We start from the raw sequence: 23,543 nt of genomic DNA, 5'->3' as shown, positions 1-23,543 counted from the left end.
ACCTTTATGGCGATATCTCGAAAAGGCGTCCACCTATAAAACTAAGGCCCACACCCTTTTAAAATACTCATTAACACCTTTCATTTGATACCCATATCGTGCAAACAAATTCTAGAGTCAGCCCTGGTCCACCTTTATGGCAATATCCCTAAATGGCGTCCACCTATAGAACTATGGCCCACTCCCTCTTAAAATACTCTTTAATACCTTCCATTTGATACACATGTCATACAAACACATTCCAGGGTTACCCTAGGTTCGTTTTCCTACATGGTGATTTTCCCTTATTTTGTCTCCATAGCTCGTAATGTTCGGTTACACACGAACTTAGCCTTCCTTACTTGTTATTTATGCATTTTTATGCTTTTTCTGCCTTAATTTTTTCTTCAGATAATGCTTCATAGATTTGTTCCCATTTGTTCATTTCTATCTTGGGGAAACATCAGTGAGAAAAAAATTTCCAAATTTAAAGGGTTTTTATAAGGACGACCTGAGCATTCCAATTTACTGAAAAAGTTTTATTTTCATTTGTAATGAGAATTTTCCCTATATTTATTTTTTATTTCTTAAGTCCCCAATTTTTTCTTTTAATTTTAGTTTATCTTCCTTGTTGGTTGTAATATTTAATAATTTAAAAGTTTAAGCTATTTCCTTCTTTTTATACCTTTCATGAACATGAAATGGTATATTAACTTTGGTCCGATGTTTGTAACGTTGAGAAATATAGAAGATAGACTCATCATTAAGTATACCGAATTGATCAGGGCGACGAACTGAGTTGATATAGCCATGTCCGTCTGTCCGTCCGTCTGTCCGTCTATATGTTTGAACACAAACTAGTCCCTCAAATTTTGAGATATCTCAATGAAATTTGGTACAAGGATGTATTTTTGTATTATATTAGACATTTGTCGGATCCGGTAGGATCGGACCACTATAACATATATCTCCCATACAACCGATCGTTCAGATAAGACGATTTTGGTCATTCCTGCCGCAATTTAAAAAGTATAAACGTGAAAGTCGCTGATATATATTGTCACGGATATTAACATCACTAAGTTATACCATCACTAAGGCGATGCCAAGGCCACGATAAGCAGTATTTACGTCAATAATCAAATCATGTATATGTAGTGACTACCGCCCTACTATTCTTTCAATATTTTCTAACTACTTGCCAATATGGCAACTATGAGTATGTCGAGACGACCGCTAGTAGCCCGTTAGGTCATTTTTCATTTTCTGAGGTTCTACCTCTTTCGTATCAGCAGCTCGTCGCGACCACACGCAATTTTGTCAATATATAACTTAAAGTAAATTAATAATTTTGTATGTGATATTTTAATACTCAATAAAGTTAAATATTAAGTAGATGGTTTTACGGTTTTTATTTTCGCCAAGATCAAAGCCACTACATTGGTGACCCCGATTGCACAGATAAATTTGGATTTTATATCTCAATTTTAAACGCGACATGCAACACGGAAGACTCTACATCAAAAATACTTCGAGGTTGGGAAAACTTATAGTGCAAATTATTCGCGTCAATTAAATAATTTCATCGTGCACTCAATAATCTTACATTTTTCCAAAATGACCCACGTGAAAAATGCGGAAGAAAACATGGCCGATGTTAAGCCTTTTCAAACCACATCCAGCGTTATCCGGCCTATACCATTTAATCCGGATAAGCCATCACTATGGATAGCCCAAATTGAAGCACAATTCAGAGTTTTAAAAGTGGTGAGTGATTTCGATAAATTTTACCATGCGATTTCTGTTCTCGAAGCGCGTTACGCTGCTGAAGTTGAAGACATTATCGTCGATCCGCCCGCAACGACACCCTTTTTAACGCTAAAAACTCAACTAATAGCAAGTTTCTCAAAGTCAAAGGAAGCCAAACTTCAACAGCTTCTTGACGGCGAGGAAATTGGCGACCGCACTCCTCAGTTTCTGCGTCACCTAAAATCGTTGGTGCCGGGCGTCGACGAGGACGTACTTAAGGCAAAATGGTTGTCGGCTTTACCCCAAGATACTCGGGCTATGCTAGCACTGCAAACAAATACCTCGGTAGAAAATTTAGGCGTTAGCGCAGACAAGCTACACGAAATTCTGCAAAAGAGACAGGTGTCATCTGTAACGGCAAATGCTGTGGGTTCGGATTTAACACAACAAATTTCAGACCTAACCAAACAAGTAGCTGCATTGACTTCCATTATTAACAAGCGTGAATCTAGACACAAAACACGTCAGCACTCCAGGTCCAGGTCCCGTAGTCAACATAAAACAAATGGAGTGAAGTCAGAGGGTTTTTGTTATTATCATGCCAAGTTCGGCAAAAATGCCAAACGTTGTAAGAGTGGCTGCAAATACTCGGGAAACGCCGATGGGAGTCACTAATGGCGGACAGTGATCCCATATCTAATTCCCACCGCCTGTACATCAAAGACCGATCCTCTGGTGCACGATTCCTCGTGGACACTGGTTCGGATCTCTCAGTTTTCCCATGCACGCGGTTGAGAAGCAAACCCATTGAAGTTAGTTACCAGCTTCAAGCTGCAAACGGTTCTATTATCCAAACATACGGAACGACTTTGTTATCACTAAATCTGGGTCTTCGTCGTGAGTTCCTTTGGAAATTCATCATCGCTGACGTCACCAAACCAATCATCGGGGCCGACTTTTTAAGTCATTTTGATTTGTTAGTCGACCTAAAACGAAGATGTCTGCGAGATGGTCAAACTGGATTGACGTCATCGGGATTTTTAGCTCATTCGGCTGACATGGTATCAATAAAAGCTATTCAAGGTGACACTGTATACCACAACCTACTACGTAAGTATCCCGATATCTCAAACCCAGAAGGCGTCTCAAAACCGAAGAGACATGCAACTCCCGATCGTACACCACATCCGTACTACGGATGGACCGCCTGTGACAAATAAAGCTCGGCGATTGCCACCGGATAAGCTCAAAGCGGCACGTGACGAATTTTAGATGATGATAAAACTTGGTATTGCCCGACCGTCGAACAGCCCCTGGTCATCGCCCCTTCACCTAACTCAGAAGAGCTCTGGGGGTTGGCGACCTTGTGGGGACTACAGAGGCCTGAACGCACGCACGATACCCGACAAATACCCCGTCCGTTATCTGGAAGATTTCAACGCAACACTTCATGGAAAACAAGTTTTTTCAACCATAGATCTTGTCCGTGCGTTTCATCAGATCCCTGTAGCCGCAGAAGATATATGCAAAACAGCCATAATAACGCCCTTTGGACTTTTTGAGTTTCCCTACATGACATTCGGCTTACGAAATGCCGCCCAGACGTTTCAGCGATTTATAGATGAGGTGACACGTGACCTGCCGTTTTTGTTTGTATATGTCGACGACATATTAGTTGCCTCTGCCAACGAGAGTGAACATTTGCAACACCTTGAGCTACTATTCCAGCGACTACAGAAGTATGGTATAGTAATAAATCCCGCCAAATCGAATCTGGGCCAAGCAGAAGTCACATTTTTGGGCCACACTATAAATAAGGAGGGTATCACCCCATTGACTGACAAAGTTAAATCTATACTTGAGATTAACTTCCCCACCACCATTAAAAGTTTGCGAAGATTTCTTGGCACTATTAATTTCTACAGAAAATTCATCAAGAACGCTGCTGAGATTCTTGCACCTCTTAATGCACTGCTAGAAGGTCCAAATATTAAGAACTCCCAAAAAGTCAATTGGACTAAAGAACTTGAAACCGCATTTAGCAACGCGAAGGACGCACTAGCACGGAGCACCCTTCTGGTTCATCCAGACACAAAAGCACAATGGGCAATTTTCACGGACGCATCGGATTACGGCATCGGAGCAGTTCTTCAGCAACGGGTGGAAAGCAGATGGCAGCCTTTGGCATTTTTTAGCAAAAAACTATCACCTGCCATACAGAAATTATCGACGTACGATCGGGAGTTGCATGCTATCTACGAGGCAGTGAAGCATTTTCGCCATATATTTGAAGGTCGTCATGTGGTGATATATACGGATCATAAGCCTCTACAACATGCTTTCCAGCAACGCACCGAGCGAGCCTCACCTTGGCAGTTCCGTCGGTTAGATTTTATTGGGCAATTTAGTTCCGACATACGACACGTTTCTGGCCACCTTAATATTGTCGCCGACACATTGTCACGAGTAGAAACCATTTCTGCAACCATAAAAGTTCAAGAATTAGCGACGGCACAAGAAAATGACGCAGAGCTGAAACAACTACTGAGTCATCACAACACGTCGTCCCTGAAATTTCGGAGAATACAGATCGAAGACGGCCAACCAGCAGTATATTGCGATATTGCAACAGGGGCAATACGACCGTATGTCTCCGCATCTCTACGCAAACGAGTCTTCGAGTCCCTCCATTCACTTGCACATCCCGGAATCAAAGCATCGCAAAAGCTAGTGAGTCAACGTTATGTCTGGCCATCGGTCAACAAAGACTGCAGAGAATGGGCAAAATCATGTTTGGAGTGCCAGCGCAACAAAATTCAGCGCCATGTATCAACGCATCCAGCAAATTTTCAACTCCCGTCTCAACGATTCGAACACATACACATTGATTTGGTTTCTCTGCCTTCATCCAGAGGCTACAATCAATGTTTTACAATCATCGATCGTTTTACTCGATTTCCTGAGGCAATACCGTTGGAAAATGGCACGGCGGAAACTGTTGCGCGAGCACTGATTGCAAATTGGATATCAAGGTATGGGGTACCCAAACGTATCACGTCTGACCAAGGCCGGCAGTTTGAATCGCTACTTTTTAACATGCTGTCACAAATCCTTGGTATTAAGCATCTGCGAACGTCGCCATACCATCCCCAGTCAAACGGGTTGGTCGAACGTCTCCATCGCCAATTAAAATCTGCCTTGCTATGCCATCGTGAGACGTGGACAGAAGCTTTACCAGTCGTACTACTTGGTCTACGAGCAGCTTGGAAGGAGGACATTGGGGCCACCCCAGCCGAGCTAGTGTATGGAGAACAGATACGTTTACCCGGCGAATTCTTATCTCCCTCGAACAAACATGTAACAGCCACAGATGTGTTGGCAGCTTTGAAGAACCACTTCAAAAATTTAGCACCAACTGAAATGTCACGGCACGGTAAGAAATCTATTTTCTATTTTAAAGATCTAGATACTTGCTCACACGTATTCGTACGTAATGATCACATCGAAATATCATTTTCATCACCTTACGAGGGTCCATACAAGGTAATTACACGTCACGAAAAGTATTTCATCGTCGACTACAAACGCAATCACACCGCTATCTCCATAGACAGATTAAAACCTGTCTATACTGCTAACGAGTTTACAAGCGAGCTGGGACAGCAAGCCGAAAATTCAATACCACCACATCAAGCCGCTGCAGTTAAATTCACAAAGCTATAAATTTTCTCATTTGTAAAAAAAAAAAAAAAAATTTTTTTTGTTGTAAACTGTAATGAAATCATAATATTTTTCCTTTTTCTAAGAAGGGGAGTAGTGTAGTGACTACCGCCCTACTATTCTTTCAATATTTTCTAACTACTTGCCAATATGGCAACTATGAGTATGTCGAGACGACCGCTAGTAGCCCGTTAGGTCATTTTTCATTTTCTGAGGTTCTACCTCTTTCGTATCAGCAGCTCGTCGCGACCACACGCAATTTTGTCAATATATAACTTAAAGTAAATTAATAATTTTGTATGTGATATTTTAATACTCAATAAAGTTAAATATTAAGTAGATGGTTTTACGGTTTTTATTTTCGCCAAGATCAAAGCCACTACATATACACATATATAAGGCAGCCGAAAGATGTCACACACAGATGCATTTACTTATACGCCTATGTATGCGCGAGAGACTGTAAACTACAAACATTCACATAAATAATTCAATCATTATGTATCTACATAAACGAATAAATAATTGCGTCTACACATATGTACGTATACGAGCAGCGGAGCGGCAATGCACAAACACATGCATATATCTTATCTGAGTTGTCACAAGAGAGAGAAATAATTTGTGCACGTAGTTGTGGCTGGCGATTTTGTAGCCGAACTAACTAGTAACTTCTGGAAATCGAAGAGCATAGAAGTATGCAGCGTAAACTATAAAAGCGGGGCAGGCGAGTAAGAAGTAATTCAGTTTGAGTTGAGCTATCAATCAGTTTGATTAAGCACGCGATCTGGCGGCCAATAGTAGAGTTTCATTTGAGTTATCAGTCAGTTTGGTTATTAAGCCAGCGAGTAGCAAAGTATAAGTGTTATTGTGAAGTACTTTAATAAAGGCCATTTTTCCATTATTCAATATTGGAGTTATTTATTCAACAGTTTAGTGATTCGAACTTAGCAGAGGATTGCAAATAAGAGGATTTGCAGCAAATTCGTTACAATTGGTGTCAGAAGAGGAATTGTTGAATAAATTCCGAAGATTGGGAATTCAACTTGGACATGGCAAAGTTCAGTGAATTGAAGATCCAGCAACTGAAAAAGGAGTTGGAGAACCGTGGATTAAATACAACCGGCAATAAGATTGAACTTCAAGCACGGCTACGAGAGGTAATGGAGTCGCAAGGAATTGATGTGGACGAGTTTGTCTTTTATCCTGATGGGGACGAAACAACAACAAAAATTGAAGAGAAAAACGAAACATCGCAGACGGTTACCAGCACACACTTGAACATGATATTGGCTGCAATATCTGCACAAACATCGACAGTAGCATCAATGTCGTCGCAATTGGCATCCCAACTGGAAGCGCAAGAGACACGTATAACATCCAAGATGGAAACACAACTGGAAGAACAGAAAACGTATATGTCATCACAGATGGAATCACAGGAGACACGTATAGCATCTCAACTGGAATCGCAGGAGAACCGTATAACATCGAAGATTGAAGCACAAGAGGCACGAATGTCCGAAATGTCGGCACAAATATCAGCGCAGATCTCTGCACAACTGGAAGAGCAAGAAGGACGTATTTCTTCGAAGATGGAGGCGCAAGACACAAAAATTTTGCAACTTGAGAACAAAATCGATGCCGAGATTGAAACATTGAGAGGTCGTATACAGGAGTTGCAACTAATTCGCCCAGTTGTTTCAGCAAGCAATACGAAGGTAAAAACTCCATCTTTTGACGGTTCTGTTCCTTTCCAGGTCTTCAAGCTACAGTTTGAGAAGACCGCAGCAGTGAACAACTGGAATGCGGAAGATAAAGTTGCTGCACTGTTCGTGGCATTGAAGGGCCAGCAGCGGAAATCCTACAGACGATTCCCGAAGGAGAGCGGAACAATTATGAAGCATTGATAGCTGCTGTAGAACGACGTTATGGAAGCGAGCATAGAAAACAGATATTCCAAATTGAGTTGCAAAACCGCTACCAAAAAGCAAATGAGACATTGCAGGAGTTTGCTTCAGATATTGAAAGATTGGCTCATCTTGCAAATGCGGACGCACCCGTGGAATACACTGAAAGGGTAAAAATCCAGAGTTTCATAAATGGCATACGGGATGTGGAAACGAAGCGAGCTATATACGCAAACCCAAAGCTGACATTTGCTGAAACGGTATCACATGCATTGACTCAGGAAACGGCCTCACTATTGAGTAAACCAGCATACAAAGCTCATCGTGTGGAAGTGGAAAGACCAGATTGGGTAGACACTATTTTGGAAGCACTGAAGGGATCACAACAGAAAAATGCCGGAGTTATTAAATGTTTCAAGTGCGGCAACCCAGGTCATATTGCACGACATTGCAGCAGCGGTCCCAATAGCTTCAACAATGTGGGTGGTCGTAAACGCAGAGCAGAAGGTGATGAGCAAATCTCCAAGACCACTCAATCGTTAAACTAAATCGAGTCAGCCGCAAGGAGCGACAGCTGGCTCCCGCAATTGAATGCCCCATAATCTCTATCTCGCAGATTGGAAGAAGATCGAGCAATCTTACTGTTGGAGGACATGTGGACGGAAAGGAACGGTTACTGACTGTAGATACGGGTGCATCCCATTCCATCATTCGAGCGGATTTAGTCAACAAAAAGATAAGACCATTGCTTGGAGCAAGATTACGTACAGCCACGGTAGAGGACACCCAGGTAATTGGAGAAGTAGCATGTGAAGTAGCAATTGGGAACGTCACGGTACTACACAATTTTATAGTGGCAGAGATTGTTGATGAAATCATAATTGGAGCGGACTTCTTAATCGACCAGGGCATCAAGATCGACATGCAAAGCAAGACGATGCGATATAAAAACATGGATATACCACTTAATTTCGGCTACGAGAGAGGCTACAGCAGTAAACGAGTGCTGGTGGAAGAGAGTCAGCAAATACCACCAAAATCCGAAGCAGTCATCTGGGCAAAGGTTGATGGAGATTGTGGGACAAACAAATTGTGGGTTGTCGAAGCAGCAAACAAATCAGCACTAAACATACTTGTAGGAAAAACCCTGGCGATGACAAAACAAGATGGACGTATTCCCGTAAGAGTACTCAATGAGTTCGAGTCACCACTCAAACTGACTAAAGGAGCTATTTTGGGAAGATGCCAAGAGGCTGAATTAGTTATTAACTGTGAACAGCTCCAGGAACACGTTTCAGCTAGTAATACTGATCTTTCAAATGACATCACGGCATGGATGCAGGGGCTAGAGGAAGCATATCAGAGTAAGGCAAAACAACTGCTCCTAAAGTACGCGAACATATTTGACCAGGATGATTCTAAACCAGGCCGCACCAACGTTGTGAAACACCAAATTGACACTGGAGATGCGAGGCCGATCCGTCAAGCTCCACGTAGTGTTCCACTGGCGAAGCGGGAAGTTGTGAGTCAAATCATTCAAGAAATGAGCGACAGCGGCGTCATCGAACCATCAGCTAGTCCATGGAGCTCACCGGTAGTACTTGTAAAAAAGAAGGATGGAAAAATGAGGTTTTGCGGGGACTACCGGAAGTTGAATGACGTAACGAAAAAGGATAGCTACCCATTGCCAAGAATTGACGACACTCTGGACTCGCTATCTGGTACGAAATGGTTTTCCACGCTGGACTTGAAAAGCGGCTACTGGCAAGTGGAGGTGAAGGAGGAAGATAAAGAGAAAACAGCCTTCAGTGTCGGTGATGGTCTTTGGCAATTTACAGTGATGCCTTTTGGACTTTGTAATGCACCAGCTACTTTTGAGAGACTCATGGACCAGGTACTGAAAGGACTACATTGGAAAACATGCTTGGTGTACCTGGACGACATCATCGTATTGGGCAAGAACTTTGATGAACATCTTAAGAACTTGGAGGAAGTTTTCCAGAGAATAGCTGGCGCTGGTCTGAAGTTAAGTCCCAAAAAGTGTGCGCTGTTTAAAAATGAAGTCAATTATTTGGGTCACAAGGTAACGACAGAGGGCATCTGCACTGCGAACGAAAAAATAGAGGCTGTAAAGGATTGGCCAAGACCACAGAACCTACATGAATTGAGAAGTTTCCTTGGGCTGTGCACATATTACCGCCGATTTGTACCAAATTTTTCCAGCGTAGCCCATAGCCTCCATGAGCTTACAAGAAAAAACAAAGCTTTTGAGTGGAAGAAGGAGCAAGAAGTGGCTTTCCAAACATTGAAGGAGCGTTTGTGCACTGCCCCAATGTTAGCATATCCGATTCCAGGAGCAACATTTATTCTAGATACAGATGCGAGTGGATATGCTATAGGAGGCGTTTTATCACAACTGGTCGATGGACAGGAGAAGGTAGCTGCATATTACAGCCGTTCGATTGGAAAACCAGAGAGGAACTACTGTGTTACGCGGAGAGAGCTGTTGGCATTGGTAGAGTGCATTAAACATTTTCACAAATACCTCTACGGCCAGCGATTCCGTGTCAGGACAGATCACGCAGCGTTGAAATGGCTTCTGCAGTTCCGTAATCCGGAAGGACAATTGGCACGGTGGATCGAGCGACTACAAAGCTACGACTTTTCCATTGAGCATCGAAAAGGTAGTACCCATGGAAATGCTGATGCAATGTCACGAAGACCATGTAGTTTGGAATGCAAGCACTGTTCAAAAGCCGAGGCTAAAGAAGACATTATAGATGTCCGGCTAATGAATATAACATGTACAGATGAATGGAACAAGGAACAGCTAAGAAAGTGCCAGCTAGAAGATGCAGATCTGTCACGTGTTATGCAAGGGCTCGAACGAAATGAAAGACCAAACAGAGAAGAGATGTCAGCAGAGAGTCCCATTGCGAAGTCATATTGGGCACAGTGGAACAGTTTAGAATTGATATCCGGTTGCCTTCATCGAGTATGGGAGAGTGAGGATGGTAAATACAAGAATAAACTGATAGTTGTTCCCAGAAAGAGGATTCCTGACGTGCTCAGCGAGCTGCATAATGGTCCAAGCGGAGGTCATCTTGGAATCACGAAGACGCTCGAGAAGATTAGACAGAGATTCTATTGGGTTGGTTGCCGTCAGTCGGTCACTGAGTGGATTGCGAACTGCGAGGTTTGCAGCAGAGCGAAAGGGCCCAGAACACGAAGTCATGGCCAGATGAAGCAATATAACTCAGGTGCGCCATTTGAAAGCATCGCCATGGATGTCGCAGGTCCATTTCCTACTAGCAACCGCGGAAACAAATACGTACTGGTGGTTATGGATTATTTCAGTAAATGGCCAGAGGTATACCCAATCCCAAACCAAGAAGCAGAAACAGTAGCAGAAGTGGTTAAAAACGAATGGGTTGCAAGGTATGGTGTACCAATGGAGTTACATTCTGACCAAGGCAGGAATTTCGAATCAGCTGTGTTCCAGGAAATGTGTAAGTCATTGGGCATTCGAAAAACACGGACAACTGCATTGCATCCTCAATCCGATGGTATGGTAGAACGATTCAATAGAACATTGGAGGAGCACTTAAGGAAAGTAGTAGACAAGTACCATAAAGAATGGGATACCCGTATACCATTATTCTTGATGGCTTACCGATTAGCAGTGCATGGGACAACGGGCCAAACCCCTGCAAAAGCAATTTTTGGCAATGACCTTAGACTGCCAGCTGATTTGAAGTTTGGGATAGATGCCAATGCGGAGAGAAATGTCAGGAAATCCACTAATGATTTGGAAGAAGAGCTAAGAGAAATACATGATCTGATAAGGCAACGAACAAAGATTATGAGTGACAAGGTGAAAGCCAGATATGATAAAGCAATTAATTCAGAAGGTTTTCAGGAAGGAGATTTGGTGCTGTTATACAACCCACAACGTAAAAAAGGTTTGTCCTCGAAATTGCAGTGTAATTGGGAAGGCCCATACAAAGTTGTAAAACGGATCAACGATGTAGTGTACCGCATACAAACCATCGGTAAACCACGAACCAAAATGAAAGTGGTCCATTTGGAAAGGCTGGCAACGTTTAGATCGAGAGATTTGTCTGATCGGGACGATCAGACTTAGGTGGAGGGCAGTGTCACGGATATTAAAATCACTAAGTTATACCACTACCACACTAAGGCGATGCCAAGGCCACGATAAGCAGTATTTACGTCAATAATCAAATCATGTATACACATATATAAGGCAGCCGAAAGATGTCACACACAGATGCATTTACTTATACGCCTATGTATGCGCGAGAGACTGTAAACTACAAACATTCACATAAATAATTCAATCATTATGTATCTACATAAACGAATAAATAATTGCGTCTACACATATGTACGTATACGAGCAGCGGAGCGGCAATGCACAAACACATGCATATATCTTATCTGAGTTGTCACAAGAGAGAGAAATAATTTGTGCACGAAGTTGTGGCTGGCGATTTTGTAGCTGAACTAACTAGTAACTTCTGGAAATCGAAGAGCCTAGAAGTATGCAGCGTAAACTATAAAAGCGGGGCAGGCGAGTAAGAAGTAATTCAGTTTGAGTTGAGCTATCAATCAGTTTGATTAAGCACGCGATCTGGCGGCCAATAGTAGAGTTTCATTTGAGTTATCAGTCAGTTGGTTATTAAGCCAGCGAGTAGCAAAGTATAAGTGTTATTGTGAAGTACTTTAATAAAGGCCATTTTTCCATTATTCAATATTGGAGTTATTTATTCAACAGTTTAGTGATTCGAACTTAGCAGAGGATTGCAAATAAGAGGATTTGCAGCAAATTCGTTACAATATTCTAATATATCATAGAAGATATCCTGAAAAAATCACTTAGATCGGAGCTATATATAGTATATATCCCATACAACCGGTCGTTCAGATAGAAAGATTTTTGGCGTGAAACATAGTGATATATATTCTAATATATTCTATATATCGATCGGAGCTATATATAATATATATCCCATACAACCGATCGTTCAGATAGAAAGATTTTTGGCAATTTCTCCCTTAATTTCCAATATAAAAACGTTAAACTTGGTGATATTTATTCTAATATATCATAGATTTCGTGAAAAAATCATTTCGATCGGAGCTATATATAATATATATCCCAGACAACCGATCGTTCAGATAGAAAGATGTTTAGCCATTTCTCCCTTCATTTCCAATATAAAAACGTTAAACTTTGTGATATTTATTCTAAATGTCATAGAAGATTTCCTGAAAAAATCACTTTGATCGGAGCTATATGTATATAGTATATACCTATCCCATACAACCGATCATTCAGATAGAAACATTTTTGGCCATTTCTCCCTTAGTATCCAATATAAAAACGTGAAACTTGGTGATATATATTCTAATATATCATAGAAGATTTCCTGTAAAATCATTTCGATTGGAGCTATATATAATATATATTCCATACAACCGATCGTTCAGATAAGGGGGTTTTTTGCCATTTTTTATTTTATATTTATCTTAAAAATCGTTTAGGAATGTACATCTATATATTTCTTATTTTATACATCCGATTATTGGGAGATTACGAACGGGATACGATTATTGTTCAGCCCCATTCATGAAAGGTATGAAATCTTCGGCACAGCCGGGTACCACCGAGTCGCTCCGGTACATACAACCGCCGGCCTTGGGAAGCGTTACATTTTGTCATATTAAGTTATTACTAGCAGTTAACAACACCTTGACTTCTTACATTTTACTTATTAACACGGCGACAGCTGACAACGGACTCTATCTCTCTGAAAAACGGGCAGTTAAGCTAGGTCGGCCATGTTGTAGTGATAAGGACACTTCCCGAAGGCCTTGGGAGTGTTATCGATGTTGATGGTCCTTTGCCGGATGCAGATCCGGTACCAAGTCCGACCATCTCGGGAACGATTTGTTATGACTACATTCGACCTTCTAGGCCATGACCGCCCTCCCACCCTCTACATTCATGAGGAGTTCGGGGTCGCCAGAGCCTCGGCTGTTAAACAGGATTCGCCACGGATAGGTGAGGTTGACAATTTGGTATTTTAGTCGCCTCTTACGACAGGCATACCTATCGCGGGTATATTCTAACTAGAGATAAACGCCGCCGATTCTCGTTGTTTTTCGCACGCCGCCGCCGAATGTCAAAAAGATCAGCGCGGCTGCGTTCGGCGCGATACTATATTTTCTACTCTTTTGAGACTGTCTAGGCCATTTGCAGTTCATCTCGAAAATTGATCTGATATTGTCGAAAGGGGTATCAAGGGATGCACATCACTTCCAGTTATCAAAATCCAATTGCGAAATTTAACACTTTCTAATCGTTCAAAAGTTATTTAAAAAAACAGGCGCTTCCGATGTCAGCTTAACACGGATTTTGCACCACCCAATTCACCAAGTTATTAAAACGAAACACTTAAAGAAAAGTTACATATATAATAAATTTAAATGCTCACTTCGCATAATTTTTTCAAAAAATTAATAAAGTACAATGAATTTAAATAAAATATCCCAAATTGTCGAACACATTTTCAAATTGTCCTCAAGTTGTTAAAAAAGCAAATTACCCGAAAAAGATGCCGAATTTTATATCCCGATTGGCTGAAAGAATAAGCGAAATCATTGATGCAAAATCCTTTAGTAGGCTCCAGTGGTTGAAATTCTCCTTTAAAATGATTCTCAGCTCACACTTAAGTTGCATATATCTTCAACACGTATGAGAAGGGTTTGAAAAATCACTTTATTTGTTTAACTATAAAATAGTGTCTGAAATCTTAATTTTGATTTTCACACTTCATCATTCAACACCCAAGTCTCCCGGTTTGACATTTCCTAAAGTTGGCGGGCCTATCCCCAACTAGTCACTTGAAGTGAATGACATTGATTCTAGCCTATCCTGTTACATATGTGAATACGTAGGCACATTTTTTAACCAGGGTAGGCTATGTCCTTCGCAAGAACACTCAAAGTGGTGAAGTAAAAGCTCTCTCAAGACATTCGAACAAATGACCGGGTGTTCTGCTACCCTAACGTAGGGGATAGTCGACCTAGTCTGAAAACTGAAGGCGTTAATCCAAAATGAGCTCTTATATCATAAGGCCGGAAACGAAGGCTATTGAAGTAAATTTATCGAATACAAACGTCTGCAAATTTTGGTCTATATTTTAAAACTTTTATCCATGGTCCTTGTAAGTTTAAATTATATAGTGCGCCAAGGATTATACGATTTTCACCCATGAGTTACGCAATGATATCCACTTAGACTGCATATGATGTCAAGTTCGGCATCCTTGGCAGAATAGTTACTTCCTAATGTTTCAAGGTGTTTTTTTTTTTTGTGTAGCTCGGAAGCATAGTGCGACAAAAACATCCGCCAAAAAGTCTTCGGAGCTACACCTAGAGCTTCTAGGAAAGTGACGTCGACGAAGGATGAGTTCGAAGTCGCAGTCCTATAGCATCTGTGCTGGCATATGGTATAAGGACCAGGATGCGTGGTAGCGACTGGTGGTCGGGATTGCTACTGTTTGCACGTCGGGAATTGTAGCTCTTAGAAACAGCCGAAAAAATTGAAGGCGCCCTTTGGCGCGATCAACAATAAGCCAGCATTGATGCTAATCGTTAAAACTGTGCAATTGATAGCATCCGTAAGTCGCCTTTGTGCGTGACCAGCATGTAGCCACAAATGATTTAAAGAAATCGTGCCGACGACGGGCATTAGACTTAGCCCTGCACATCTCCTTCGGTGAAACTACGCTACAAAATGGGACCATTCTCCGCAAGGAGCTACTCCCGAAATGTTTTGATCGATCCGCAAGATTTTGAAGCAAAAGCCGAGGATCGATTTCCTTAAATGCATATAAACAAAACCTTTCCAAATATTATTTTTTTAATTTTCGCTTTACAAGCCTCCCAGATACTCATCCGCAAGTTAATGATGTTGTTCCAGATCATAAAACATACCATTGACGTCAGCAGTATATTTCCATATTCATCAGTTGTGGACAATCTGATACTCTGAAGTGCAGCATTCAAATCAGAGGTTTACGCCGGTCACTTAATCGGCGGCGGCGGTGTGCCCGCCTAACCACCTAACCCGCTGGGGGGCTAGGTCGACCATGTTGGCCTTCTTTCGTCAAGTTGGTACGGTTATGTTAAAGGGTTGCCTTTAACATACCAATTTTGATGTTGCCAGTATGGTTGACTAATTAGTACTTAAGTACCTAATCCCACATACATTACGTATGACGTGGTTGATTCTGGACAAGAGTTTAACCTGTTACAGTATCCAGAACGAAGTTAGGACAGGGTGACTCGTGTTTCCGTTGGTAGTGTGCTTTCTTCTTCTGTAAGTGTGGGATATTGCATATTAGTGTTCACTGGGCGCATCCTGGCAAAAGCTTTTACCGATTTTGAGTGGATTTGGCTTAGGGCCTGCTTATGCTTGTCTGGATCAAATGGCTGTGCTGGTAGGTGCCGGATTTCGTCGCAGTGCTTATGGAGATGTTCCCTTAACCCCCGTGTAGGCGGATCTAGCTCCAGCAATTGTTTGCTAGGATGTCCTGGTTTATGACAATTTAATGTTACAACTGCTTGTTCAGCATTTCGTTGTGCTCTTTAATGTTGAGCTCTTTGGCCCATTATGGTGTTCGGGGTCATAAGGAGACATTCAGTGGCAGTTCTAATTGTAGCGTTTTAACAGGCCTGCAGCCCTTTGTGTTTTTAAGACCGGGCGACTAAACTGGTGACGAGTGGCTCATTAGCGGCCGGCCGTTTCTTTATCTCTTCCCCGGTGCTTCTGGCAAGCGATTTGAGGATTTTGTTGCGGGTTTGTACTCATAGATACAATTTCGGTGACATGCGTCTTGAAGGTCAGAGTATTATCGAACGTTACCTCTAATATCTTTGGGTGACTGACAGTTGGTGGGGTGACACCATCGACGTGAACGTCCAACGACATCCGTTCCACGTGGCCGTGAATTGTGTCGGTGATAATGCCAGGTTGCGCGAGATGAAGAAACTAGAAAGATCGGGGAGATAGTTGTTTATTTTAGAAACTAATTCATCAATTGGAGAGCCAGGTCCTGCTGCCATAATTGTCTAGTTGTCGGTATGGGAAATGATTTGGGTGTTTTGATATGTAGAAATTAAATGCAGGTATAGGAAACTACCCTGTGGTACCCTCTGTATAATTTTCCCAGGTTTTTAGATTTCGTTCCTAAATTGAACGGACGTTTGCCGACCATTCAGATAATTGGCGGTCCATCTTTTTAGACAAGGGGGAAAATGTGAGCCTTCTATGTCTTGGAGTAGCGCTCCGTGGTTGACTTTGTCAAAAACTTTCTACAGGTCAAGTGCCACGAGCACCGTCCTATGATCGGGATTTTCCTGATTTAGTCCGTAATCAATCTGAGTGTTAATCACATTTAGCGTGGTGCGCATTTTGTGGTAGCCGTTGGCTACGCGAAGATTTGCCGTGAAATTGGGGAGCAAAACGGTTTCTAATGTCTTCGCTACTAGCTATTGGTTAGCTGGTTTGCCGGGCTTTAGTAGTGGAATTATCCTTGCCATTTTCCATTGTTCCGGAATGACAAAGGACTTCAGCAACAGGGTGAAAACGTGTGTTAGGTAGATTATTCCCCCAGCGCCAAAGTACATATTAACAAGGTTGGCATTTTTCCACAAAGAGACACTTATTTCATTAAGTATTCAAATCAGCAAAATAGTAGCAACAATTTTCCATCCCTACAGCCTTAAAATTCAAGAACGGATTTAGAGCGCCGTCAAATTTTGTTTGTTTTACTACTGACATCACCTGTCTTTTATTGCATCGTGGGTAACGGTAAAAAGAAATAACCGGAAGCCGTTATATTTTTATATCATACAATCAATCAGTTGACAGTTTGAGCTTTTGGAACTACAAACAAATTTTATTCTCTATTGAAAATGGATACAAATTCATCACTTTCGCAATGCGACACATCCGTTAATTATAGTTACATATCTCATGTTGATTTTATTCGTATGCTACGCGAAAGCTACAAAGAAGGTATTCAAAACACTTTTAATGACATGAAATCTCAAGTGGAAAAGGATTGTGAGAAGAAAACACAAGAAGGTATTTTTTTTTTTTGCTATTTTTTCCAAATTTTTCACAAAACTCAGTAATTTTTTTGTTTTCAAGCTGAAAAGGTGTTAATTTTACTTAATCACTGCCACCGTACCATATACGAATTAGACGAGCAGCACAAGTCAATAGGAAAAACTCTGCGTAAACATGCTGAACAAGCAAAAATGCTTACAGAACAAATTCGCCAAGAGAAGCATCAACGTATGCAGACACTAAAAGAGGATGAATTAGCCATGTGGCAATTACTAAACGAACTCAGGCCACAAAATACATAATTGTTATTAATATGGATCTGAAATAAAGCAAATAAAATTTACTCACTTGGTCGGCATTTTCGCAGCTGAGCGCCATCAATAGTGTGCCATGATCTTTACATCCCGATTGATAAAATTTTGTTACTGCGCGATTATGTTGAAGCTTGCTATTGATTCCTTTACATTTTTCCAGCTCGTCAAGAACTTCCAAGCAACGCTCATAGTTACCACTAGTGAAGAATTTAATATTTCTTTAGTCTACTTGTGTCATATGTATTTGTGGCTAACCTGCTAAAGTTTTCATAAGCTTTTTCAATCAGTTTATATTCCTGTTCCACATCTTCATTGTGCTCATATTTATTTTCAGTTTGCTCGGCTCCAGTTATTTCCATTTGTTAACTTCTGAATAATCGCACACCAGTGAGCCTATGGCCGTAGAGATGGTACGATCCTAATAAGATTACATTTAGGTACCAATACTTTGGGTTCTATATCAAAAAAATCTCTTATCGATAGTTTTGTACGGAGTTCTAAGTAGGAGTCGGAAAAAGTAGTTGAATATATATCCATTGTGAATTCATGCAAGTGGCGAATGTTTTAAAAAACGTTCACATTAATAAACAGAATCAATCACAAGTTAATAGCTGTTCGATTACTTATATCATTTTTTCCATAGTTTTTCCAAACATTTTTTAACCCTTTTTAACATATTTCAAAATTTTTTGCTAAGTAGCTGCTCTTATTTTTTACATTTTCTATAGACACATTCCAAATAAAAGTTGGTTTTAAACACCAAAGGGCAACTCATGGTAGTTGAATTCGTTTATTAATTTAAAAAGTCAATATGATTGTTGTATAAAGCTGGAGACATTGGTGCTTTATCGGTAACCGTATCGGTAACCTTATAACAGCTGATTCGACCAATCTTATGAGAATCAATGCAATCGATTATTGGTGCCGCTAAAGTCGTAACCGTATCGTAGCCAACCAATTGGGTTTTGGTTTACCGTCGTAACGATAAACAGCTGATTACGTTAGGGATACGGATACAGCGATACGACATACGGCACCAATGACTCCAGCTTAAACCATGATACAAAAATAAGGTAGATCCACTCAAAATTTGTTGACGTATTTGGGGATTTTTGAAGTTTCATAATGTTGGTTGTTTTGGCAGAAGCGTTGCCATACCGTTACTGTTTAAGGCGAAATTGTGGTTTTCGAGATGGAAATTTCCTTTAGGATGAAAACGCAATGGTCATCTGAGACAATAATAATATGCTTTAGCACGATTTATGTGCATATATATCGATTGAGAATAGAGTAAAACATGCAATTTTATTAAAAAATAGTGGATAATGACTCATACATTGGTTAATGACTCATAATTTTATGGCAGCTTGACCCCTAGACAGAAAAAAAAATACACGAAAATTTTGTTGTTTTAGCATGGCCCCATTACCATGCCTCTAAAGTGGAAATTTCTCAGGGCATGTTGAGAAAAAGTGTACCTCCAAAGTCTGCACACCTATGTCAATGCTAAAAGGGCACAGAATGTGTATAGGCAGGGTTGCCCCAAGGTGAACCTGGTACAACCGGCAAAAACACTCTCATAACTAGTGGCTATCCTGCAGGCTAATGGTTATCCCTAAAAAATGGTTTAACAATTCCCTCCTAACGCGCAACACTTGAATTATTAAATAAATAAAAAAATAAAATAAGTGGACTCGTAGTCAATTTACCAAGAAATTGCGGTGTTGGTTTATAACGACCTCCTTTGAGCAATCAATTGACAAACGTGTATGTTTTGTCAAAATGTTCTGAGCAAACGTACGGACACTTAAGAAGGCTATATTCACTTGCTTTGCATACTTCCATATTTCTTCCACCAAAACAATTTTCGGGAGCTCTAAAAACTTATTGAAACCCTTCTTTTCTAGGCTGATATTTCGTATTGAAATATTTCCAAGACTAATTTTTTTCTTTTTTATTTAAAATAACTATGAAAGTAATTTAGTCGTATTCGTTAATATGAAATACATCAAAATTAGAAAAATTCGTAACATTTTTCAATCTGGTAGCTTGTTTTTGGTGAAATTGTCATTGTCCCCGCAAAAGTCAAGTGGCTGACGTCACACCAAATGGAACTACCTCCATTTTTTGTATCATGATATAAACTATTAACATGAATAATTCATACATACTAGAAAAAAACAATATCCGTTTTGTTTTTACACGTATATACGTCTACGTTTGCGGGTAAAAAAAATGCTTGTCCTCACTTAGACAATGTTTAGGAGACCCATCTAGCGGCAACTAGCTACAGTACATGTTGTACCGAAAAGCGGAGATACGCACCTCTGGTGGTCATAGTGTATAACCTGTTAAAGCTGAATCGGTTGCGGTGAATAGTGAACACACACCATTTGTATAGGTAATAAATAGCGGTGAACATAGACACATATTTCAGTTGCATCTGAGTTTAATGCGTATCCAAATTTAGTACTAATTTTATGCGCAGCAATTTCAGAAGAGTAGGTAAAGTTCGCTTCCCAAGGCTGTCGGTTCTATGTACCAGAGCGACTCGGGTTTTTCACGACCAAGGACTGTCATTTCAGTGTAACCCCTTTTAATTTGTTGTGCCCCTCCCACAAGTTGTCATCCTCCCAACAGCTCCTTGCAGCGGGACTGCGCCATAATCTCCTGCTCCGGGAAGGTATCGAACCCAATCCGGGTCCGTCTCCTGGCCCCGGTCCTGAGAAATGGTTTTGCTGCGTTTGCCGGAAAAGAATCCTTTTAGGACGGTCATACTCTTGTCAGTGTGTCACGTGCAAGGGATGGTTGCATCGGACAGGTTGTTCTGGGCTAGATCCCAAAACCAGACGTCCTCGTAACTTTTATAAATCTTTTGTGGCTCCTTGCTGTTCACGCCCAAGGGCGCCCCGTAGTCTACGCCTTAGTGCCCCCCACTACCTTCCAGTAGCTCTGCTGTTCAGCAAGCCACAACAAGTACCCGTTGCTGCTCGCGCCCTACGACGCCACCAGCTCATACGGCCGCTCTCACTCATAACTACAAGCTCCGTAGTAGAGTGGGTAGCAATGCCGAACATCAGCCCCCACCCCTTCTTGTTGTTGTTGTTGTAGTGATAAGGTTGCTCCCTGAAAGCTTTGGGGAGTGTTATCGATGTGATGGTCCTTTGCCGGATACAGATAAGGTACGCTCCGGTAGCACAAGCGAGAGAAGTGGAAGAAGCACCTAAGCGGTTGTAACCTCTCTGCCGGTGTAGGTGAGCTTTGGTCCACAGTAAAGTCCCTATCGAATCCGTCTAAGTACAATGACAAAATTTCCAAAGTGCTGTCGGATGCGAAAAAATGCGCGAGCGCTTTCTGCCGACAATATATAATGCATTATACGGTCGACAAAGATAGACGGAGGGCCAACAGACACGCACATAAGCATAAATTCAGCACGTCTCCAATTACCATCACCGCCTAAGAGGTTGAGGATGCCATCGGTAATGCTAAACCATCCAAAGCAATGGGCCCAGACGGCATAGCCATGACGATGCTTAAAAGCCAACGGAAAGAGGGTTTCGAATATTTACCGCATGTCTTCAGCCTGTCTCTTTCCACCTTCGTCATTCCCAAATGGAAAATGGCCAAGGTGGTCTCGCTACTAAAGCCTGGGAAACCAGCTAAAATAGGAGAGTCATATCGCCCGATATCTCTCCTATCGCCAGTAGCCAAGACGCTTGAAGCCATTTTGCTCTCCTACTTCAAAGCAAATTTGCAGCTAGCCTGTTGCTGTTGTTGTATTAATGTTTCGCTCCACCTAATAGCTGCGACCGATCACAAATTGTCATCAATATCCTCTAACGGGAGTCCAAGGAAACTTGCGGTTTCAATAGGGGTGGACCATAATGAAAGGGGTGTTAGAGGCGTTGGTTCCACATTACAATTAAAGAGATGGTTGGTCTCATGTGGGAACACATTGCAAGGGGGCATACATTTTGTATGTCGGGGTTGATTCTGGATATGTAAGAGTTTAACCTGTTACAGTATCCAGAACGAAGTTGAGCCGGAGTGACTCGCGTTTCCCTGGGGAGTATACGTTCCTCTTCCGCAAGTTTTGGGTACTGTTCCCTGAGTACTGGATTCACCGGACAATTCCTGGCATAAAGGTCCGACGCCTGTTTGTGGAGTTCACCAAGGACCTGATTGTGTTTTTTTGCTTCATACGGCTGAGTTCTCAGGTGCCGTATTTCCTCAAAATGCTTACGGAGATGACTCCTTAAGCCCCTAGGCGGTGCTGGCTCATCAATCAGATGTCTGTTGGGATGCCCAGGTTTCTGGGTATTTAACAGGAACTGTTTGGTCGACGTGGATGTTGAAAATGGTCGACATTTGGGACGTCCATGTTGTAAATAAGGTCGCGGAAGATTTAGTCGGTGATAATGTCAGGTTTCGCGAGGCGAAAAAACTGGAGAGATCAGGGAGGTAGCCGTTTATTTTATTGCATAGCTCATCGATCTGTCGGCCTGGGCCTGTCGCCATTACTGTGCAGTCATCGGCGTAGGAAACGATTGTGACTCCTTCCGGTGGTGAAGGTAGCTTAGATATGTAGAAATTAAACAAAAGTGGGGATAGGACACCACCCTGTGGCACCCCTTGTTTAATTCTCCTTGGTTGTGATGTTTCGTTTCTAAATTGCACCGATGCCTGCCGACCACCCAGATAATTTGCGGTCCACCTTTTAAGACATGTGGGAAGGGTAGACCCTTCCAGGTCTTCCAGTAACGAGCCATGGTTGACCGTATCAAAAGCTTTTGATAGGTCTAGCGCTACGAGTACTGTTATATGGTGGGGGTTTTGATTTAAACCGCTATTTATCTGGGTTCTAATGGCATTTAGCGCGGAGGTAGTGCTATGGAGTTTTCTGAAGCCATGCTGATGAGAGGCTAGCTGCAAATTTGCTTGGAAATAAGGGAGCAAAATGGCTTCGAGCGTCTTTGCCACTGGCGATAGGAGAGATATCGGACTATACGACTTTCCTATGTTAGCTGGTTTACCAGGCTTTAGTAGCGGGACCACCTTGGCCATTTTCCATTTCTCGGGTATGACAAAGGTGGAAAGAGACAAGTTGAAGACCTGCGCTAAATATTTGAAACCCTCTTTCCCTAGGCTTTTAAGCATCGGCATGGCTATGCCTTCTGGGCCCACTGCTTTGGATGGTTTAGTGCGACCAATGGCGTCCTCAACTTCTTTAGCGGTGATGGTGATTGGTGACGCGCTGAATTTGTATTTATGTGCGTGTCTGTTGGCCCTCCGTCTATCTTTGTTGACCATAGAATGTATTATATATTGTCGGCAGAAAGCGCTCGCGCATTTTTTCGCATCCGACAGCACTTTTTCGCCAAAGGCGATGGAAACTTTGTCTTTGTGCTTAGCCGGATTCGATAGGGACTTTACGGTGGACCAAAGTTTACCCACACCGGTAGAGAGGTTACAACCTCTTAGGTGCTCCTCCCATTTCGCCCGCTTGTGTTCATCCACAAGCAATCTGATGCGTTGGTTTATATCCCTTATTTGGGGGTCGCCTGGATCAAGCTGCCTTATAAGGTCACGTTCTCTCGCTAAGTTTGCGGCCTCCGCCGGGAAGTGTTTTTCGGTGACGATGAAGTCGGCGGTACGCTCGAGCGAAATAAGTATAGGCAGGTGGTCGGATGCCAATGTTACCAT

The 23,543-nt window shown here is 41.8% G+C and overlaps 2 protein-coding genes across 3 annotated transcripts in view; one reads left to right on the top strand and one right to left on the bottom strand.

Annotated features, from left to right (window-relative positions):
* Window positions 1-18,419, bottom strand: part of Not10 (CCR4-NOT transcription complex subunit 10) — a 65,477-nt gene extending 47,058 nt beyond the window's left edge. The window contains exons 1-2 of one of the 2 annotated variants that reach the window (XM_067760487.1): window positions 18,093-18,419; window positions 17,872-18,034 (exon numbers count right to left, since the gene is read on the bottom strand). In XM_067760487.1, the coding sequence (XP_067616588.1) occupies window positions 17,872-18,034; window positions 18,093-18,196 (267 nt within the window). In that variant the 5' untranslated portion in view covers window positions 18,197-18,419. The remainder of the gene's footprint in view (window positions 1-17,871; window positions 18,035-18,092) is intronic. The other variant, XM_067760486.1, reaches the window with a different exon arrangement.
* LOC137237165 (uncharacterized) lies at window positions 17,362-17,874 on the top strand. The gene is made up of 2 exons (XM_067760491.1): window positions 17,362-17,538; window positions 17,605-17,874. The coding sequence occupies exons 1-2, from the start codon at window positions 17,367-17,369 to the stop codon at window positions 17,823-17,825; spliced, it is 393 nt and encodes a 130-aa protein (XP_067616592.1). The 5' UTR covers window positions 17,362-17,366; the 3' UTR covers window positions 17,826-17,874.
* Window positions 18,420-23,543: the final 5,124 nt, after the last annotated feature.

This window comes from Eurosta solidaginis, chromosome 1 (assembly GCF_040869045.1).
Source record: "Eurosta solidaginis isolate ZX-2024a chromosome 1, ASM4086904v1, whole genome shotgun sequence".
NCBI lineage: Eukaryota > Metazoa > Arthropoda > Insecta > Diptera > Tephritidae > Eurosta > Eurosta solidaginis.
The sequence above is the reverse complement of the archived record's forward strand: the minus strand, read 5'-3'. Positions and strand labels throughout refer to the sequence as shown.

What these genes read in the sequence shown, in the direction of transcription:
- LOC137237165 (XM_067760491.1), top strand. Translation starts at nt 17,367, where the DNA reads ATGGATACAAATTCATCACTTTCGCAATGCGACACATCCGTTAATTAT. An exon ending in TGAGAAGAAAACACAAGAAG is followed by an intron (nt 17,539 to 17,604) that starts GTATTTTTTTTT and finishes TTTGTTTTCAAG; the next exon opens with CTGAAAAGGTGTTAATTTTA.